General features: G+C 35.6%; 2 protein-coding genes across 4 annotated transcripts; both read left to right on the forward strand.

Annotated features, from left to right (window-relative positions):
• Positions 1 to 411: 411 nt before the first annotated feature.
• On the forward strand, positions 412 to 6,276 carry LOC125489776. Of its 3 annotated transcripts, none has more exons than XM_048626787.1 (3): positions 412 to 542; positions 3,175 to 3,224; positions 5,996 to 6,276. In XM_048626787.1, exons 2-3 carry the CDS (start codon positions 3,191 to 3,193, stop codon positions 6,259 to 6,261), a joined length of 300 nt encoding a protein of 99 aa, XP_048482744.1. In that variant the 5' UTR covers positions 412 to 542; positions 3,175 to 3,190; the 3' UTR covers positions 6,262 to 6,276. The 3 variants fall into 3 exon arrangements, with proteins under 3 accessions (XP_048482744.1, XP_048482745.1, XP_048482746.1); XM_048626788.1 differs by lacking the exon at positions 412 to 542 and adding an exon at positions 2,451 to 2,741; XM_048626789.1 differs by lacking the exon at positions 412 to 542 and adding an exon at positions 2,784 to 2,839.
• Positions 6,277 to 6,904: 628 nt separating this feature from the next.
• On the forward strand, positions 6,905 to 19,355 carry LOC105383640. The gene is made up of 16 exons (XM_048626901.1): positions 6,905 to 6,913; positions 9,418 to 9,651; positions 9,923 to 10,129; positions 10,520 to 10,693; positions 11,246 to 11,462; positions 11,887 to 12,125; positions 12,327 to 12,543; positions 13,976 to 14,029; positions 14,197 to 14,414; positions 14,682 to 14,921; positions 15,372 to 15,581; positions 16,168 to 16,335; positions 16,520 to 16,736; positions 18,373 to 18,484; positions 18,664 to 18,790; positions 19,100 to 19,355. Exons 1-16 carry the CDS (start codon positions 6,905 to 6,907, stop codon positions 19,328 to 19,330), a joined length of 2,874 nt encoding a protein of 957 aa, XP_048482858.1. The 3' UTR covers positions 19,331 to 19,355.
• Positions 19,356 to 20,628: the final 1,273 nt, after the last annotated feature.

Raw genomic sequence — 20,628 nt, forward strand, 5'->3', positions numbered from 1 at the left:
CATTAGCCCGTGAACGTATTCGCTTCATCAATACTTTCAGGAACACACTGTGTTTTATAGATAGACTAATTATGATTAGATGATACGAGTCATGTTTTTTGTAACATCTGTGAAAATGAGTGCAAATGTGATCTTTCACTGTTTATGTCATGATAGTATCTCTATATCATGGTTCTACATCATAATGTTGCATGTACATCACAATACGAGTATATCGAGATCGTCTGCAGCAGATTCTCAACAACGGTCGAAGATAAAACAATCATATGATCTGACATCTTTCCGTCGAAATTCACAACATGTAATTACTCTTGAGGACGCGAAATCTTTTATTACTTATGTAACCTGCTCCTACGAAGTTGATAACGTCTATCAAATGCAGATACCATCAACACTTTAGATGACAAAAACAATAAGATTACGGCTAACCCACCCAGTGGAAGATGTGTTGCGATCCGCAATACAATTATTTAATTTAACCAGTAGTTAAACAATCTGTGGACATAAAAGTTAGGTGCTGTAGTTCAAAAATTGGCTATTGTGTAAGTGGTATTAAAATATATTTTTTAATAATTTGACTAATAAAAAAATAGGAACGATTAGGCCAAATGTCAAAATAATCTTCCTGAATAATTTTCAAAACCCTTTGTGGCAGATTGATTAGTAAAAAAATTTTTATAACTTTAACTTAGGGTGCCTTGCACAACAAAGTTAATCAAAATTAAATCTATGTCATTTTGTCAAACTATTTAATTTTGATTAACTTTGTTATGCAAGTCACCCTTAGTCCTGCTTGCTACAAACTTAATTATATTTGCATCAATAACAACCGCATGCAGACTAGGTATATATAACTATCATTAAGTTTCAAATTCTGTTAAGAGTTAGAATATTATCGGTATCGTTTAGATGTATATATTTTACCAGTTACTCGTAAGTGATGTGATGAATTTATAAAGTATTACCACTATGAATTTCCTAGAGAATCAAATCTTGATTTTATTTGCATACCGTACTTAAAAGGTCGCAACCTTTTCTTATGATTTCTCGTAGTACTATAGTTATCTCTAATATTGCTCGTAGTAGGTACTTACTTTTATATAATTTTGCAATATTTTGCGATATATGAATACGAAAAAATTACACTAAACGTTTTTATTACGATTGATTTCATTATTAGTACTATTGCAGGTACATTAATTATAGTATGAAGCACATGCAAAAATAAATTGTGTGCTTTATTATTTAATGGGATAGCTACTTGGGTTATAAGTAGAAACAAACATCTTTGCATGTCATTGACCGCTTTTCTATACCGCTAATAAACACTAAACATTAGCCACGCCATTGTGGTACCATCGTAAAACATAAAAGGGTATTTTTATACTTAGATACTTACGGAATACTTTTCACAAATAAAAACGTTTATTTATTTATAAGTATTTAAATTTTATAATATTTTTTTATAAACAATCACACCTTGTACTAATGTACCCTTGCGGGATAGGCAGAGGTGCATTGCTGCACCCACTTTTCGCCAGTGTTATGTTAGTCCCAATGTAATAGGGGGCGGGCCTATTGCCATTTTATGGGCACATCCAAGACCCGAGAACAAATATCTGTGTTTAAACAAATATCTGCCCCAGCCGGGAATCGAACCCGGGACCTTCGACTCAGTAGTCAAGGTTACTAACCACTACGCCATTCGGTCGTCTTTAAATGTATGATCATAAATAATCTGGAATATGGAGGCAACAAGTTGGGGTGATAACTTTATGGGATAGTCATGTTTTCGTGACAAATCATTAAAAATAGTTTCTATGAAAAATTAAATGTGAATGTCCTTGTACCTAAATTAAATTACATAAATAATATTTCACAGTTAAAAGAATTTAAAGAACACTAGCACCATATTTTGTGTTAAACATGGTTTAATCTGTCGATGTCAAACTACATTTCCGATTGTAACGAGTTAGGGTATACAATATTTGTAGTATTGAATAAAAAAAAATACAATTATTTAACTTCGAAATAGACGGTTTCTGAATAAAAAAATATATATGGTACAAATATTTTTCAGGGTCTAGATTTATTGATAATCTATCGTAGCCACGACGTACTAAATTATCCTAGTTTGGAAGCAGATATTAAGTCAAACTAGCGACTAGCGCCGGCTTCATAGGTCATACATCGTGCGAGTATCACATTCCAAAAGGAAAAAGAACCATAAAAGTACCTACATATATACCTATCACTTTGTCAGTCCCGTCCATGACGTCCATCTGACCTCAAGGCTTTTCATCTTGAGAACATGTAAAAGATAACAAAAATCTGATTTTTAATCGGGATCAATAAAAAATCTAGTTTATAACGCCACTGGTGAAATTTGCACGGTTTATCGCTAAACTGGAGTTTAGTGTGTAAATATTTGAGTGTATTGTCTTCAATGTCTTCATTAACGTATAAACACTCATTTGTACAAGTGCGTTTTTAAGATATGGCATTCAAAAATATTTTTACCATTTGTTAAATATAGTCAAATTAAATCTTATTAATAAGAGTTTTTGAGCAATAATTAGCCAATAGTTATAAGAAATACTTTTACGTAAAAACATAGTGTTAATGTTTTAATGATGACTTTACGTAAATTTTAATGACTTCAAAGATATCACATACTTATTTTTTCAAAACTTCTAAAGTGTCGCAGACTTTAAACATATTCAACGTAAACATACAAAAAGGTAACTGGAGCATGGATTGTGCCAATGTCGTTAGTATTATGTTGTAGTTGTGTAGGAGTAAAAGTGTTAAAATGGAAGCCTACTTTCTTTTTCCTTAGGTAAATTATACTTACTTCAAGTGTTATTTACCTACCTACTCTAAAACGATATTTTTAAAACATTAAAAAATAAAGCGTAATTTAGAGTTAGCATTTAATAAGCTATACAAACTACGGTTTACCTACAAAAAAAATCTTGACAAGGCGAGGAAGCAATATGTATTATTTTTTCCGCAAAGAAAATATGATAACATCTTTGGGTTTTCGTCAACACTTTCCGGGATGTGAGACATGTACCGAGCAGTTACAGCTAAACGGACGTAGCTGCGGAAAAATAAAATAAAAAAATTGCGTTTTAAAGTGGTACCCATTTATGTGTTGTCTTTTGTTTATAGGTGAACAAACTTCAAGATGCTGTCGGGATGGCGACTTGCTTTGTCGAAATGTGAGTACTTAAACTTTTAATTGCATTATTTTAGAATGAAATATGGTAAATAAGGGAAGTAGTTATAAGATGCCAATTGTAAATCAGAGGTGATTATAGTGTATTTTTTTTAAAAGGAAAGTATAAGGATCGCTTTGATACCCTCATGATATTTTATCACAATAATAAAACCTAATTATAATAATATAATGAAAAGTTTAACAAAGCTCAATAAAAAGTACCTACACTCACGGGCAATAAAAAGTTCTACTCACAAAATGCCAACACCAAACGACCCCAATTTTTTCAAACATTTAATTTAAATTTTCACCAACATATTTTCGTTTTTCGTTGGTATATCCTGATGCTCTGTTACATGTAGGTACTTCAATGTTGCAGAAGGCATCACTAAGCTAGCACTAGTGTTGCCCAAATTCAGTCTTGGTCTTGCAGTCTTGGTCTTGTTCTTGCGTTTTTGCAAGACCAAGACCAAGAACAAGACCGCGTATTTTTAGCAAGACCAAGACCAAGACCTGACCGTGCAAGACTTGAGCAAGAACAAGACATAGCCTGCAAGACTCTTGCGTCTTGCAGCTAGGACTTAGCGCTATTTTACTGAGTAGTTAGGTGTAACAGTTCAGTGTATAGGTAGGTACGCTTAGGAATTCTATGAGACGCAAAAAACTGTATCAAAGAATATGAAAAACTGGACCTATGCGCATTAAGACTAATACCATAAACATAGCGAATAAAAATATCTATTAAAATCAAAAAGTAAACTTTAATAAATAGTAATAGACTAATAGGTAATTGCAAGACTTGCAAGACTCTTGCTGCAAGACCAAGACCAAGACCAAGACTGAGAGCGCAAGACCAAGACCAAGACCAAGACCAGGTGTATTGGCGCAAGACCAAGACCAAGACCAAGACCAGGTGTATTGGCGCAAGACCAAGACCAAGACTGGCTAAGTCTCGTCTTGTTCTTGCATTTGGGCAACACTAGCTAGCACATCTTGGTCTAACCATAGGAAGGAAGTATAGACCTTGGAGATATGCACGTAGGTTCCTTTCAAGATAGCCAAGTGCAGTAACTAGGAGGCCCACAAATTATTGAATGGAATGACTATTTACAAACCGTTCCAATTTATTTTAGTAGTTCCTATGTCCGGCAAGGGACGAACAGATAGATACTATTTATATGTACACAAAGTTTTTTTTTAAATTTTGAGTTAATTATTGGAATATTGGCAGATGACAATGTAGAACTACCTATACATATACCATCATTTTTACCTCTATTATAATATTTAACCCTAAAGGCAAAAAGTGTATCTGTCTGTGGTAACGTGGCACCCAATCGGTTGCATCGATTTTCGTTTAGTTTTTTCAAATAAATAAAAACCATTTTCTTTCTTTCTTTCTTTCTTTCAAATCATGGATAATGTTACCCCATATTTGATAATTATATTTTTATCAAAATCGGCTAAGCCATTCTAAAGTTATGCGACTTTAGTGTTAAATTTCGGGTGTTTGTTTCAAACGTTGGTTACGTTATATTAGAAGCTTCTCTATTAATTTCTGTTGAAATATGGCTGGAGGCCTATGTCCAATGTCAATGACTGTTGTGGTGGGTTCAGTAATGTTTTTTTCATTAATCTTATAAATGATGTATAGGTACTTTAGGTACAATAGCTCGCCACGCTACTCAAATTGTAATGTGTCTGTAACAGCAACAAATAGCTTTATTGTCAGTTTAAAGTAAAGAATAACACATACGAAACGATCTATAATAACATTGTATTCCATGACAATTGGACATAAAATTTCATACATATTCAAATTGCTTTGGCAGCACGTACCGTGTCGTTTAAATACGTTACAGTTTACATACGTGATAACAAATGAATTGTACTTAACACGTGAATATAATGCTAATACTTATCTTATGTATTTCTTCTTTTTTGAAGCAGGAAGTTTAGGCTATTCTAAAGAAAACGATTGAATTTAGAGCAGTCAGATTTAAAATTAATTCTTTTTAAAATATAAATATAGGTAATACTTATTTACAACACTGAATTTAAATAGCACAATTACTCTGGGTGTCTCTTGTGCCATAAACACAGTTACAGTGCCACAAACTTATCTGTTCCGGTGAGAGCGAACTAAATTGATCCATATCTCATTACTTACTAATGAATTATATGGTTATACAATTGTATATTGTAAAAGATGAAATGGGTTTATTGACACCGCAAGAGCGAATTAACAATACAAGCAAACTTAAAATATTATAGAATGAAGAAATATTAGACATTTATGTGAGCTGTCACCGGAACAGATAAGTTTGTGGCACTGTAAATGCACATCGAGTAACCTTCATCAAATGACATTTAAGGTCGAGAATGAGCCATCTGTATTAGGGAATAAAACTTTGAAAATAATTTCAAATTGACACCTAAAGATAAGTAATATTAGGTATATTTTATTCTTAACTGCCAGTTTCAATACTTGATAGCTGACAGTTACTATCATACGACTTTGACACATAGAAAGTTGCATTCTGTCAAAATCGTATGAAAGTAACTGTCAGCTATTGATAGATCGAGTTATTGAAACTGGCAGTTAGTAGAAACTCGCAGCTAGTCATTAGTGCTTCCTCAAAATCCTAGGAAACTGAATGAATACTAATTAAACTTTATTATTATTATTTATAATTTTAACTATCCTTTGTAATCCTATTCTACCACTGCCAGCCCTAAAAATGCACCCCTAACCAAAACCCCCATTTCCAGTATTCATAATACCGCAGCGATATGTGTTCGCCATCATGGCCGGACTGGCCATAGCCAACGCGTACACGATGCGGGTCTGCCTGAACCTGGCCATCACGCAGATGGTGAAGAGAGAAGTGTTAGTGGAAGGGGACGCGCACTTTGACCCGGACGCGTGCCCCGACCCGGCGGCGCCTGTCAATGTCACCAGCTTCATCCGGGAACTCGCTAGGGTCGACACTGTGAGTTTGTTGTTGTTTTGGATTTGGATTTTTAGGTGTTTGTAGATTAGCCAGTCACTTCCGGTTTACCCAATTCATTATTGATTAATAGACGGTGATTTCCTTTGATCGGCTTAAGAGTGGAGCGGTTGATGAATGATTCCTTATGAATACAAATTTGTTTTAAAAAAAAAACTTCAATATAAAGTTTCGAAACAAAAAGTTCATTTTAGTTGTTCAGTTTGACTGATATCATGAATTTATCGGTATACAATAATATAAACAATAAACTATAAGCTCAGATTTAATTACGGAGAATATGATGCGGGTTGTTTGTATACGGGTTTAATACAAGATAAGATAAGTAATAAAATAAAAGAGGTATTGAATTGGATCAAGTGGCTTTCAAACAATCTAGGATTAAACTATCGATAAAATCTAAAATAGCACAAATCTGTCAAACCGCTATCTATGTATCGTAAAATCAGTTACTTTAGTAAGGTAATTTCCGTACCTTATTTACATTGTGAGATTATGATGATTGACGCATCTGAAAATGTACGTACTAAAATACTCGGAATCACGGCCCTGAAAAACATTGTGAAATCGCAGATTTTTTTTTCACTTTCAACGTATTTATTAATCATAAAAAACACAATACAATTATTTAACCACAAAACCAGTTTACTGGTTTGTCTGTGGATAAGCAATGGCAATCGTGAGATTTGTAATGAAAAACTTAGAAAACCATGGACATTTAGAACTTATAGTTTTTAAACCGGAACACCTGAAAAATTACCTAAAAATAATAAAAATATTATAATAAACTAAGTTATTCATATTATGCATGCATATTCTATCGAACTAAATGTATCGAAGAAGTAATAATGTTGTATAGTCCATCTTATTAATGCATTTTGACGCTGGCTTACGTCTGGTTATAGTAAGTAAAGTTGGCTTTCATTTGCAGTCATCAAATATCTATGGAATTTTAAATTTCGAATGTCAAAAAAGCATTAATAAGAGGAAAATATGGACATAGGTAGTAGGTATACAGGGTGTCCCAAAAGTCAACGTCATCCCTTAAAGGGCTGATAGGTCAGCTCATGAGAGGCCAGAATATCACAATATAACCTTAGTAAAAACTCGATAATTTTTGAGATATTGACACTTTTATAAATTTGCTGAAAATCGACACCTTGGATCAGTTTTTTGCGTGCCGCCGGTACAAAAATCCATATTGTTAGAATTGGTTTGGTGTCGCATCACCCTGTATAGCCCTGCTATTGATCGCAGTAAAAAAAAATATCAAGTAATGCTGTATGTTTAAAAAAAACACGGTTTTCAAAGTCATAAAAGGTAATCGATTTTTTTATAAACAACTTTGACTCTACATACTGTAAAAAAAATATACCACGCAAACCTGGCACCTTATTTGAAAAGATTGCTTATTTAATGCAGTTTCCAAAATGGTATGAAACGTTGCTATTGTTTCAATTAACAAAAAAGTTATTGCTATTTTAGTACAAAACGACCTCGATGTAAAATTGTTTGAAGGAAATTTATCTGACTGAATTTATTAAGGGTAAGTCATGTTGGAATGAGTAAAAGTAAAATAAGTGGTGTGGCCGGGAGTGGGAAAAGAGACAACGTTGTCACAGAATAAAAAAAACGCATTTTGAGTCTCTTTCTCGAAACAAGTGGACTATAGCAACTCCACATTCCCCATAAATGTAGCGCATGGTAACGTACATTCCTGAGTAGTGCTAATGTGTGATATTGTACAAGTAAAACGCTTACACAGTCATGTACATTGTACACCCACATTATCCAAAAAAAGGACCGATCAGTTTGTCATTAACATTACCTCTAATTACTTGTTATTTATTTTAAAGTTATTGTTAAACAAAACCAAACTCTCAAAATTATGATTATGACCATTAATGAGTATTATTTTTTGCTGGTTATGTACTAAATATAATAATGTGGTGTTATAATTTTGAGAAATAAAAATAAAAGTCAATAAATGTTTGTTTTTCCAAATAAGGTGTAAAAAACGCAAAATATGTTTTAAATAAGAGTTTGGTAAGTTTTTTCTTAGCTATTTTTGCGTCATCTATGTTGCCACGGCTGACCCCACCACCTATTTTACTTTTACTCATTCCAACATGACTTACCCTTAATAAATTCAGTCACATAAATTTCCTTCAAACAATTTTACATCGAGGTCGTTTTGTACTAAAATAGCAATAACTTTTTTGTTAATTGAAACAATAGCAACGTTTTATACCATTTTGGAAACTGCATTAAATGAGCAATCTTTTCAAGTAAGGTGCCAGGTTTGCGTGGTATATATTTTTTACAGTATGTAGAGTCAAAGTTGTTTATAAAAAAATACTATTACCTTTTATGACTTTGAAAACCGTGTTTTTTTAAACATACAGCATTACTCGATAATTTTTTTGACTGTGATCAATAGCAGGGCTATACAGGGTGATGCAACACCAAACGAATTCTAACAATATGGATTTTTGTACCGGCGGCACGCAAAAAACTGATCCAAGGTGTCGATTTTCAGCAAATTTATAAAAGTGTCAATATCTCGAAAATTATCGAGTTTTTACTAAGGTCATATTGTGATATTCTGGCCTCTCATGAGCTGACCTATCAGCCCTTTAAGGGATGACGTTGACTTTTGGGACACCCTGTATACGTAAAACAAAGATAAAATATGTAAGTAGGTATCCATCGGATTTATAGTGCTCGGTATTCGATGCAGATAATCTGATCACCAGCAAATAAAAAATACCCCTCAGCTAGCACTATCTAAATCTTTTGAATAAACCTCTCCAGTTAAATAAACCTCGCTTAAGATAATGTCATTGTCACACAACGTCATACTTTATTTTGATATCTTATGTTTGCGGATGTTTTAGGGTTTGGTATGTACGTACCTACCATTCATTAAATCTATAGGTAATAATTATAAAACATATTGTTAGCTATAATAGCTTACTTGGATTACTTCTTTATTTTTGTGTCATTAAAAATAATTATGTCCGACACATCTATTGATACTCCGTTATGAGTTGGAACTGACAGTGAAGCACCTACTAAAGATGTTTTTATCTTTTAATTACACAAATACTATTACTATAGATCCAATTCCTTACTGGCAACAGCCTAGACTAGTAAAAATTTAAAATCTATACATATTTCCAGACCCAGTTTGAATGGAGCGAAGCCACCCAGGGTCTCATCCTGTCCGGGTTCTACTACGGCTACGTGCTAACCCACATCCCTGGGGGCATGCTGGCGGAGAAGTATGGGGGCAAGTGGGTGCTCGGGCTGGGTCTCTTCATCACCGCTGTATGCACGCTGGTGACCCCCATAGTCGTGGAGTGGGGCGGGGCGATGGCGCTCTTCGCTTTACGAGTGTTTGAAGGTCTTGGGGAGGTAAGTTTAAAAGATTTCGTAAAAATGTTGGGTTAGACCGTGAGCAGATGAGGAAGTTTTAAGTGATGAGGTAGAAAATAATGCAGTGGCGTAAATACGTTTACCAAGTAATTTATCCTATTACTACCTCCTACAGTTTATGTGACTTGTCTTATGCACGTTAAACGTCAATAGTTAAGCACCTAAATGTACATAATTAAAGTTTAGATTTTTTACTTACTTTTTATTACAGTGATATAAATGTTCATATGTGTTTTTCTTTTCTTCCAAGGGTCCATCGATGCCTGGCCTGATGTGTATGATATCGCGATGGGGCCCGAAAACAGAGCGAGCAAGGATCGGTTCCATAGTCTTTGGTGGAGCACAAATAGGAAACATTGCCGGTTCATACTTATCTGGCATTATTATGCATGATGGAAAATGGCAAGACGTCTTCTACTTCTTTGGCGCTTTGGGTGTGATCTGGTTCGTCCTCTGGGTAAGTTATATCTAAAGATAGAATCTATCTATATAAGAGATTATTAAATATGTTGGAAACCAGCACCAGCCATAAGGACCCTTTGCCTATAAGACCTCTCAGATTGACATCTTAACAAAAATAAGTGTAACAAATATTTTTTTGCTATTTTTGGAGCTGTAAAACCGTAGTACTCAGGTCTTATTGGCCATAGGTTTAAGAAATTATAATTACTAAACCTAAAAATATTAAGATGTTATAAAACTACCTAACTACCTACCTTAAAAGATAAAAAATATTTTCTAGGTCACCGCCGTCGTTTGGCAAGGTTCCCAAGAGGCTGGCCGCATTGCCCCGCTGAATGGCGAGGCTTATCCTATTATTACTAAACGCAAACTGATTTTCTTTCAGATCTTCCTGTGCTACAGTACTCCAAACACCCATCCTTTCATTTCCGATGAAGAGAAGAAGTACCTGAACGCGAATGTGGACTCCCTGATCCACACCAACAAGCAGAAGCTGGACCCCGTGCCGTGGAAGGCACTGCTGCGGTCGGTGCCCCTGTGGGCCCTCATCATTGCTGGTGTAAGTACCTTCAATGAACAACTAACAACTCGCTCTTAAATGAATACTCATCACCACCACCGATACATTAGCAATTCACAATATTTAAGCAGCGTCGCTTCTCTGTCAAACATTTTTTTAAATGCATACAGTTACGTTAGATTTGACAAGCGAGCGGCGCTGCTTATGGATTGCTTATTGAAATGTTCGGTGGTGGTAACCCCACAGATTCTCTTTTTAGTCCTAGTAACTTAAATCCTATATAATGACAACTCAGATTGATGAATCGCAGCACCGCCACATTTCATACTCAAGTTCCGATTGACTTGACTTTCTCAGGTTGTGAAACTGGCGGTATTAAATAGTGAGAGTGACCCAACTGTGCTTTAAATACGATCGGCGGCGTTCACCCTTAGCAGTCAGCAACTGACCATTTTCTGACTGCCTAATCCTGTCACCTTTCCTAACCAGCTCTAGTGTTTGTTTCCGATAAGCTAAGAAGCCTACATGTATAAATGAAAAAACACTATATAAGTATAACACCTAATATCAACCTCTACCTCTACATTTCAGATTGGCCACGACTGGGGCTACTTCACCATGGTGACCGACTTACCGAAATACATGACAGATGTGCTTAAATTCAACATCAAGACCGCTGGCATCCTCAACGCTCTCCCCTACATCGCCATGTGGATATCCTGCTTCTTCTTCGGAACTATTTGTGACTTCTGCGTCAAACGCGGCTGGCACAGCATTCCTACTGCAAGGAAAATTTACACTACTATTGGTGAGTAACTGCTGACCTGAGATGGATATACTAAGATATTCTAGTGGAAATAAATAGAAGGGTTTAACAGCTAGAATATATACCCAACTAATAGCCCCCTATTGAGATGGCCGGTAATGCGCTTCTCAATCAATTACTGTACGAAGTGCAAAATACGTAAGCACTTACAGCAGTATGCTTGCTAGATCCAATAAAATCTCTTCGATGAAAGTTATACCAGAGTGCATTAATTTATATGCTTATATTCAGATTATAAAACTAGCAATTTAAAAAACCTGAGTAAACGTGGTTACAAATAGGTAGCTTTAGAAATTCATACATGCATAACCTACCAAAGGTACACTAGTTGCTGGTTTTTGTGATGCCAATGAAGTAAATCAACCACATCGCAAACCATTTTAACCACCCTTTCCTTTACCTTCAGCGGCAACCGGCCCTGGCATATGCATCATCATGGCGTCCTACTCCGGCTGCGACACCACGCTCGCCACCGTCTGGTTCATCGCGGCCATGACCCTCATGGGGGCCTACTACAGCGGCATGAAGATCAACGCTCTTGACATCACCCCCAACTACGCCGGCACCACCACCGCCATGGTCAACGGAATCGCCGCCATATCTGGCATTATTACGCCGTATCTGGTCGGGATTTTAACGCCTGAAGTAAGTTTGTTGCAATGTGGTGTGGTTTGGTTTTGGTGTTTGAGTAATTCAAGGGCGTTCTCAGGAGTCTAATTTGCTTAAATTGGAATTCATAACTGGATCAATTATTTTGCATATGTATGTAAATAAATATTTTTTCAATCTTTGCCAGTCTACAACCGAATCACAAAATCAGTAACTAATGCTCACTTCCTCTTACAGTCAACGTTGAAACAATGGCGTGTAGCCTTCTGGGTGTGCCTAGCAGTTTTAGTAGTGACCAACGTCATCTACATCATCTGGGCGCAGGGCGAGCAGCTCTGGTGGGACGACGTCAAGACGCACGGCTACCCCGCCGGCTGGAAGCATGGACCTCTCACAATGAGGGAAGTCGACGCAGAAGACACGAAGAAAGAGGTGGAGGAACAGAAAGACAAACATTGACACGGATTAGGTTAGATTTGTAAATACGTATAAGGTTAATTTTATTAATTTATGTTGTAAATATTTGTGATTAAATGTTGTTTTAATGTTGCTTGTTGATTTTTATATTTTATTTAGTAATGTGCTCCTGACCTAATTTTACAGTTACAAAGGGTACTTACTCCTATTCAATACATTGCCGTTTTCCGTAAAGTGTACCTACAACCTACATTATATTCATTAGTAAGTAATATGATTTGTCTGTAGACTTACCTTTGAAAAATTTAATAAATGGAGTAAATTGAAGTCAGTTCTTGATCAAGTACCCAAATGCCTAAATAGGAATCTAAAACGCCAAGTTATTACATAATTAATTTAAGTAACGATACGCCACATATCAGTGTAATAAGTAATAAGTAAGTAACTATTTCATTTGTGTTATTACTAATAACACACATGAAATAGGAAATGGGTAAGAATTGAACTATGTACCTAGAATATATTATTTTATTTATCAAATAGTTGGAACTACGAACAGTTAGAGGTAGTTTTACTACAGAGTAGTTAATTTGCAAAAAACAGTGGATAGTATAATATTATTCTAAGTGGTATCTACAGTATTTTAGTGTGTAATATGGTTAATCGATCAAAAACGGATAAACCGATTTGAATGAGGTGAATTGATGGAGATTTCAAACGTTTTACGACAGCAAATATAGACCCCTAAAAGGCAGACCCCTAGGCAAAAATTATGTGTACGCCTTCCTCATTTAATCCATAAGTACTTCATTCGCCCAAAGGTTGCCTGGAAGAGATCCCTATAACCTATAAGGCCGCCTATAATATGCTTACCATTTTTGTAACGTATTTAAGTTCCGTGTTTTTCAATAAAGTTATTTGTATATTGTACTGGATCTATTGTGGTATTACAAAACTTGCGAAAGGTTTTCTCTAGGTACCTATAACCTTAACATTTTAATTAGAGACCATGTTTTGTTTACTTAACATAATTTTCATGACCTTTATGAAGCTAAATTACTTCCTTTACATGTAAAATTAATTAGACCTTTTTTGGCAAATTCTATTTATTTAATGATTAAAGCAAGATTAAAGTAGCCAACATCATAAACCAATTTAACGTGTAAACAATGCAGAGGTAACAAAAAAAGTGCCTACAAATTGTTTAGCAAGATATTTCAGTCTGAAGTATCACAAGTTGTTTGTTTTTCATCTCGGAATATCTTTATACGAGGAATGATAGTATTAAACTTATCAACTGGCAAAATGTTATCTAAAGCAGTTTCAAGAGGCATCCTAATACATCTTTGACGTACCTTTTACAGTCGCTTCAATTGATATGGGTACATAAAGTGTATATCTAACTACTGTTTTGGACGAAATTCATGTTTACTAGTACTATTTGGCATGAAATAGCAGTAAAGTTTAAGTTTTGTTTGTCTCGAATATGGTATTGAGAGGATGGCGTTTGGTGTTAAATCGAGGTAACCTTTATTTATATTTTTAATTTATTGTAAATATAAGTTTCAACGTGCTGTGTTAGATATTTATATGTTGAAACATTCTTACACGAAGTTTCCTTTCAACCAAGATGTTAACAAAATAGGTACATGTTATTAAGTTTTTAATTCCTAAATTTTATATTTTTCAGTGATATTTATACCCCAGCGCTATGTGCTGGGTATTATGGGTCTATTTGCTTTGGCAAACTCATTTACTATGAGAGTGTGTCTCAGCATGACCATCACTCAGATGGTGACCAAAACAGCTCCATCTGAACACATAATTGGCGAAGTGTGTCCCGACTATGACCAGGAGACGAATGTAACAGAAGATACAACGCCTTATAACAGCAGTTCAGTTTTTGTGGTAAGTTAACAAATCATTAATTAAGGAATTTACTATAAATTTACTTTAGTTTGGCACTGTCTGTTATAAGTTAGCTAGGTTATTAGAAAGCAGGTATACACGTGAATGTAACTTATTTTATTTTATGAATTTGATTAATAAATATTGAATATAAAGAAAAGCCCAGTTCCTCATTAAATTAAATCCACTTATTAAGTATTACTCAACGAAAATACAGCCAATCACAGCTCACCATTCCATACTCAAGTTTCAGGAATAATGTTTCAGGTACGAGAACGCTACGACTGGGACGAGGCGACGCAGGGCTTGCTGCTCAGTGCCTTCTACTACGGCTACGTCATCACGCACCTGCCCGGGGGTATACTGGCTGAGAAGTTCGGGGGCAAGTGGACTTTAGGGCTAGGGCTTCTCGTGACGTCCGTAGCCACAGCTCTGACGCCGCTGGCGGTGTACCTCGGTGGTGCTGTCGGGCTCTTCATCATTAGAGTTATTGAAGGGCTTGGGGAGGTAAAGACAAGTAAAATTATAAACATCATCATCATTATTAATACACATAATCAAGTTAAGTCCTGAAGATATAAGGCAGTTGTTTTAGGGTAGTGTGCATGAGAGCCCTCTAACCTGAGTGCTTGACAGATATTATTGATGCAGAGGCTGGATATGGAAGACCGGGGATAAAGTGATGTGGCGCTGCTAAGGAAAGGTCTGTGCACAGCAGTGGAAGAATATCAGCATTAGCCGTTACTTAGATGATGTCTTCATCTTTTGTTAAGAACTTTGCTCTTCTTGATGTAGTTCCTCCATCTCGGCTTGTCACAAGCCAGTTCTTCCATCTCTTGGTACAACACGACCTTTTTACCTTACTCTTAGTTAGTTGGTCTAAATAAAATTTTCACAATCATCATTCCTCACTTTTCCTCTATTTTGCTCATAATTATGTATGTTTATAATTTCCAGGGAACAGTAACACCGGCCTTCGTACTGTTGCTAGCGCGATGGGTTCCCGCTTCCGAAAGATCTCGCTTTGGAGCCATGATATTCGGAGGCGCCCAAGTGGGTAATATCTTCGGACCCTACCTGTCTGGCCTCATCATGGCTGATGGAGGGGATTGGCACAATGTCTTCTACTTTTTTGGTGGCTTAGGCGTCATCTGGTTCTTGTTTTGGGTAAGTGGATATAAAGTACTTATAGTTTAATTATATAAATGAATGTCTAACGTTTATCAATGACATTGGAGCTACGCCAGAATATTATTAAATATACAAACCACATCTAAAATAAATGGTTTAATTAAGAAATTAATCATTTTTGCTACTGAGTTTTTCATTGGTTTTTATGTTTTGTTTTAAAACCTAGTTTTTCAATACATTTTAATAAAAACACACACAAATATTGTTTACCTTTTGTGCCAAGTAAGAATGAGTACAGTATAATAATACGGCTTGTTCAATATAATTAACAGTAACGCTGCCAGCCTCCTCGGAACCATCCCGGGCGACGGCAGCGAACTAAAAGAAATATTCTACCTTTGATAAACTCCTGTTTATTAAGGGTAGAATATTTCCAGGCCAGGATGTTATAAGTATTTTATATTATTATCATTTTTATTTGTGAAATATATAGATAGTTTAGTAAAAAAATAAGTACTTAATATTTTATTTTAATAATAACTTAATAATGTTTAATTTAAATAAAATTAACAGTAACAACATTTTATTATGAAAATGTTTATAACACCTTCTTTCTTTTCAGACAGTGTTATGCTACAGTACGCCTAATATCCACCCGTTCATATCTGATGAGGAGAAGAAGTTTCTGAACGACTCCATATCCGCTTCCGGTCTGCACAAGAAACTGAACCCAGTGCCGTTCAAGGCATTGTTGAGATCAAAAGCTCTTTGGGCTCTTATGCTAGCAGCAGTAAGTGGTTTTTGTTGCTTTGTAGTGATGAGATTACAATGAAAATCTAGATGGATTCCACTTCTGCGTGAAACTTTAGTTTACTGAAACAAAAACAAGATTTCTTCAGTTACAAACCCTTATTATTTTCCACACGGGCATTGTTAATAGCACTAATTTAACTTTTTGTCTGTTCTTTTCTTAGGTAGGACACGACTGGGGATACTTCACAATGATAACCGATTTGCCGAAATACTTCTCAGATGTTCTAAAATTTAACATCAAGGAAACAGGATTGATGTCAGCATTGCCATACGTCGCCATGTACATTTGCAGTTTTACATTCGCATCAATTTGCGACTATTGTATCCACAAGAAATGGCACACCATCGGCACAGGAAGGAAGATATACACTACTATTTGTAAGTCGTCTTGCTAATTACTTCGCCTTGAGCGTGGGTTGTGAGTCGAGAGGATAAACCGACCAGGAAACGTGTTCCGGGTCATTCCTACCGAATTCATAATACACTGCGTGCGTCACCACAGTTTGTTTTCCTTTTAATGAGAGTGTACTTCTTTCGGTGCGGCCGTCGTAACTCATAACCCACGAGCGCTGCAACAATCATCTATATAGATGCTGTGGCCAATGATGATGATGATGACTTCTTTCTTGTAAGGGCAATGATCCATTACTTTCGGAGTGAATTTTTCGTAAATAAATAGTTTATGTTAGTCCAGTCAAGGAATGAGGTGTAGAGTGCGTGAGCGGGTAACTAAGCGATTCCTTCAGAAAATTGTTCAGGGGGCTTAGGTTGTTAACATACCAAAAGTCCTGACTCCTAGGTGATGAGCGGGGGGAAGGAGGGGGGGATAAAGGTACGAATTTTTGGTTTTTAGCTTATATCTCGAAAACGGTGCATCGGAGAGAAATATTTTTAACTAATGAAATGGAGCTCTTAAAATTATCTAAAACTTTTATATCATATGTTTTTTTCTAATTCCTAACCGTTTTCGAGCTATTACCCTCGGAAATAGTTGAAATTTACAAGAAAAAATCATTCATGTCAAAACATTCATAAACATTGCATCATATTGTCTAAACCTATTCATAAATTAATAAAATGAAGAGGAAAGAAGTTGTAGATTTTTTAATTCCCTTTTAGAATATATATAGATATGTTGGTTAATGTCCAACCTACCTAAAGTTACAGCTATTTTACTTACACTTAAGCTTACTAACTCGGTGAGTTATGTCAGTGAATTTAGCAAAATGCAAGTTTAAAATAGCTGTAACTTTAGGTGGGTTGGACATTGACCAGCATATGCATATATATTCTAAAAGGGAATTAAAAAATCTACAACTTCTTTCCTCTTCATTTTATTCGTTTATGAATAGGTTTAGACAATATGATGCAATGTTTATAATTTTTTTGACATGAATGAATTTTTCTTGTAAATTTCAACTATTTCCGAGGGTAATAGCTCGAAAACGGTTAGGAATTAGAAAAAAACATATGATATAAAAGTTTTAGATAATTTTAAGAGCTCCATTTCATTAGTTGAAAATATTTCTCTCCGATGCACCGTTTTCGAGATATAAGCTAAAAACCAAAAATTCGTACCTTTATCCCCCCCTCCTTCCCCCCGCTCATCACCTAGGAGTCAGGACTTTTGGTATGTTAACAACCTAAGCCCCCTGAACAAGTTTCTGAAGGAATCGCTTAGTTACCTGCTCACGCACTCTACACCTCATTTTGAGTCATTTATTCACTGGACTATGTATGATAAATTTATTTGGATTATCATCAGCCAAAGAATTATCCGACCGAATGGTGTAGTGGCTATAGTGACCCTGACTGCTATGTCAAAGGTCCGGGTTCGACCCCCGGCCGGGGCAGATATTAATTTGTTTAAAGACGATTTGGTTTAAGAAGATATTTGAAATTGTAATTGATCTATGTATTTGAGTAGATATATGAACATAATTTAACTTGTAATATATCCCTTTCTTTCTAATCTAAATTAAACCGCAAGTAAATCCACATACTTTTCTTACAGCTGCAACCATACCAGCTTTATTCATGATGCTGGCGTCCTATTCTGGTTGCGACCGCATCGCGGCGGTGGCCTACTTCATAGTGTCGATGGCATTCATGGGTGGATTCTACAGGTGAGTATAGACTGCAACATTTACTTGTAACAGAACAACTAGCCGATCTCTGATATGTTCTAGTGTATCATCCTTTTATGAACTTTTATCATGCTTTTGCCTGTATTGTACCATTCGTAAGATTGTTGCATTACACAGAAATGTTCGACAAAATTATGTAATCTATACTCACCTTACAGTAGTGTGAAGATAAACCCGATGGATATAGCGCCGAACTATGCTGGGACGTGCTCCGCGTTCTCGAACGGCCTCGCCGCGGTGTCCGGAATCATCACCCCGTATTTGGTCGGCCTTTTGACGCCCGATGTAAGTTGACAATGTATATTAACACTGTAATATAGAGAATAGGTACTGCATAGGTTATGATTCATACCTCTTAAAATTTTATTTTTGTATTACAAAGATGGTTCTATTCTATCTTGAATTGGTAAAATGTACAATGTAGTGCTAAAAATCTCATTAGAAAATATTTGTGAGTTTCATAAAGTAGATACTCTGAGGTGATCAACTGAGCAGCAATCCAATATCTTTAAGTTACGGGGGGGGGGGGGGTATTAGTCAGATGTTAAATAGTACATGTCATACATATCATCAAGTTTAATTATTCAATTTCAGCAAAGCATACATCAATGGCGGATCGCGTTCTGGCTGATATTCGGTGTTCTCATTGGGACCAACCTCATCTACGTGATCTGGGGCTCCGGTGAGCCCGAGTGGTGGGACGACGTGGACAAATACGGCTACCCACCGGACTGGAAGCACGGACCCTTGAAGAAACGGAGGGAAGACTTCGAAAAAAAAGTCGTCTATCCAAAGCATGACCATTCGCCTATTACTGCTGACTGATTCACATATAAAGTATAAACTAAAAAAATTGTTTTATTGTTATGTATTCCAACTTACTGACTCTACTTTGCTTTGTCGTAGGTTAGGACCGACGTAGCATGACTGAGTGAAAGGTACAGGGCATAATATCTATGCATGGCCCATTGTCATGCTATAATCAGTTATTAGTTGCTTACAGTGATGATTTCATTGTTAAAATTATAGGTACACTGGTACTGAACTGTATGTTTTTTTATAAGAAAAAACATATTTTATTAATTTTATTAATATTATATTGTGAATCCAAATTATAAGATGTTTTGCAATCAATGGAGCTTGTAATATGATTTTACTTTTTAAACATGACTTGAATACAGGCGTTACGCTACGCGGGATGACCATGACTGTTCTGCGCGGATGGTCAGTGATGGACTAAACATAAGAACTAATAAGAAGGCTATTTAAAGAAAAGGTCATAATCATCATTATCATCATCACTCCACTGCTGAACATAGGTTTCTCGCCACAAAAAAAAATGAAACAAAAATCCCCGCGCATAAGCAAATAAAGTAAGTCAGTAAGCTTAGGTCTGCAATTTAATATTGATATTGGTCAAGAAGTATGTCAATGCCACTAGCAACAAAATTAAACATCTTGATTATAAAACTCCATTCATAATAATTAAATTCCGATAGAGTATAAACAGTTTAATTATGAAGTGACAGTCGATAGTTAAGGTCGCAGATACAGAGTTTGCGATTCCAAGGTTCTGCTGGACTGTTGCACTTTTTCTGTCAATAGTTTATTCGCAGTTAGGAATGATGTTAGCATTTTATACAATGTTAAAGATCATACTTTGTAAATGTTAAAAAATTTAAGTAAGTATTGGAGTGTGAATAATGGTACTTAATCCTAACTAATATTATAAATGCGAAAGTAACTGTATGTGTCTGTCTGTCTGTCTGTTACTTACGGATTTGAATGAAAATTGGTATACATATGGTCTAGACCCTGAGAGAGAACATATGCTACTTTTTATCCCGGAATTCCCACGGGAAAACTTTTTAAGGCGCAGCGAAGCTCGCGGGAACAGCTAGTAATAAATAATGAAGGGGACAAGCCCTAAAAACATTGCTTTCAACGATTAATTTACAAGATCTAGCAAAAAAAACATGCGAAGAACAAAAACAAACTTTTTAAGGTAATGCAATTTTATTCAATTTGTCGACTCGTGTTGATGAGGATGAGGTATTGTAACCAATTATTGGTTATTAGTTATTGGTAAGGCCAATAATATAAATAACAGTGATGTTGCTTAA

Source organism: Plutella xylostella, chromosome 17 (genome assembly GCF_932276165.1).
Source record: "Plutella xylostella chromosome 17, ilPluXylo3.1, whole genome shotgun sequence".
Lineage (NCBI taxonomy): Eukaryota > Metazoa > Arthropoda > Insecta > Lepidoptera > Plutellidae > Plutella > Plutella xylostella.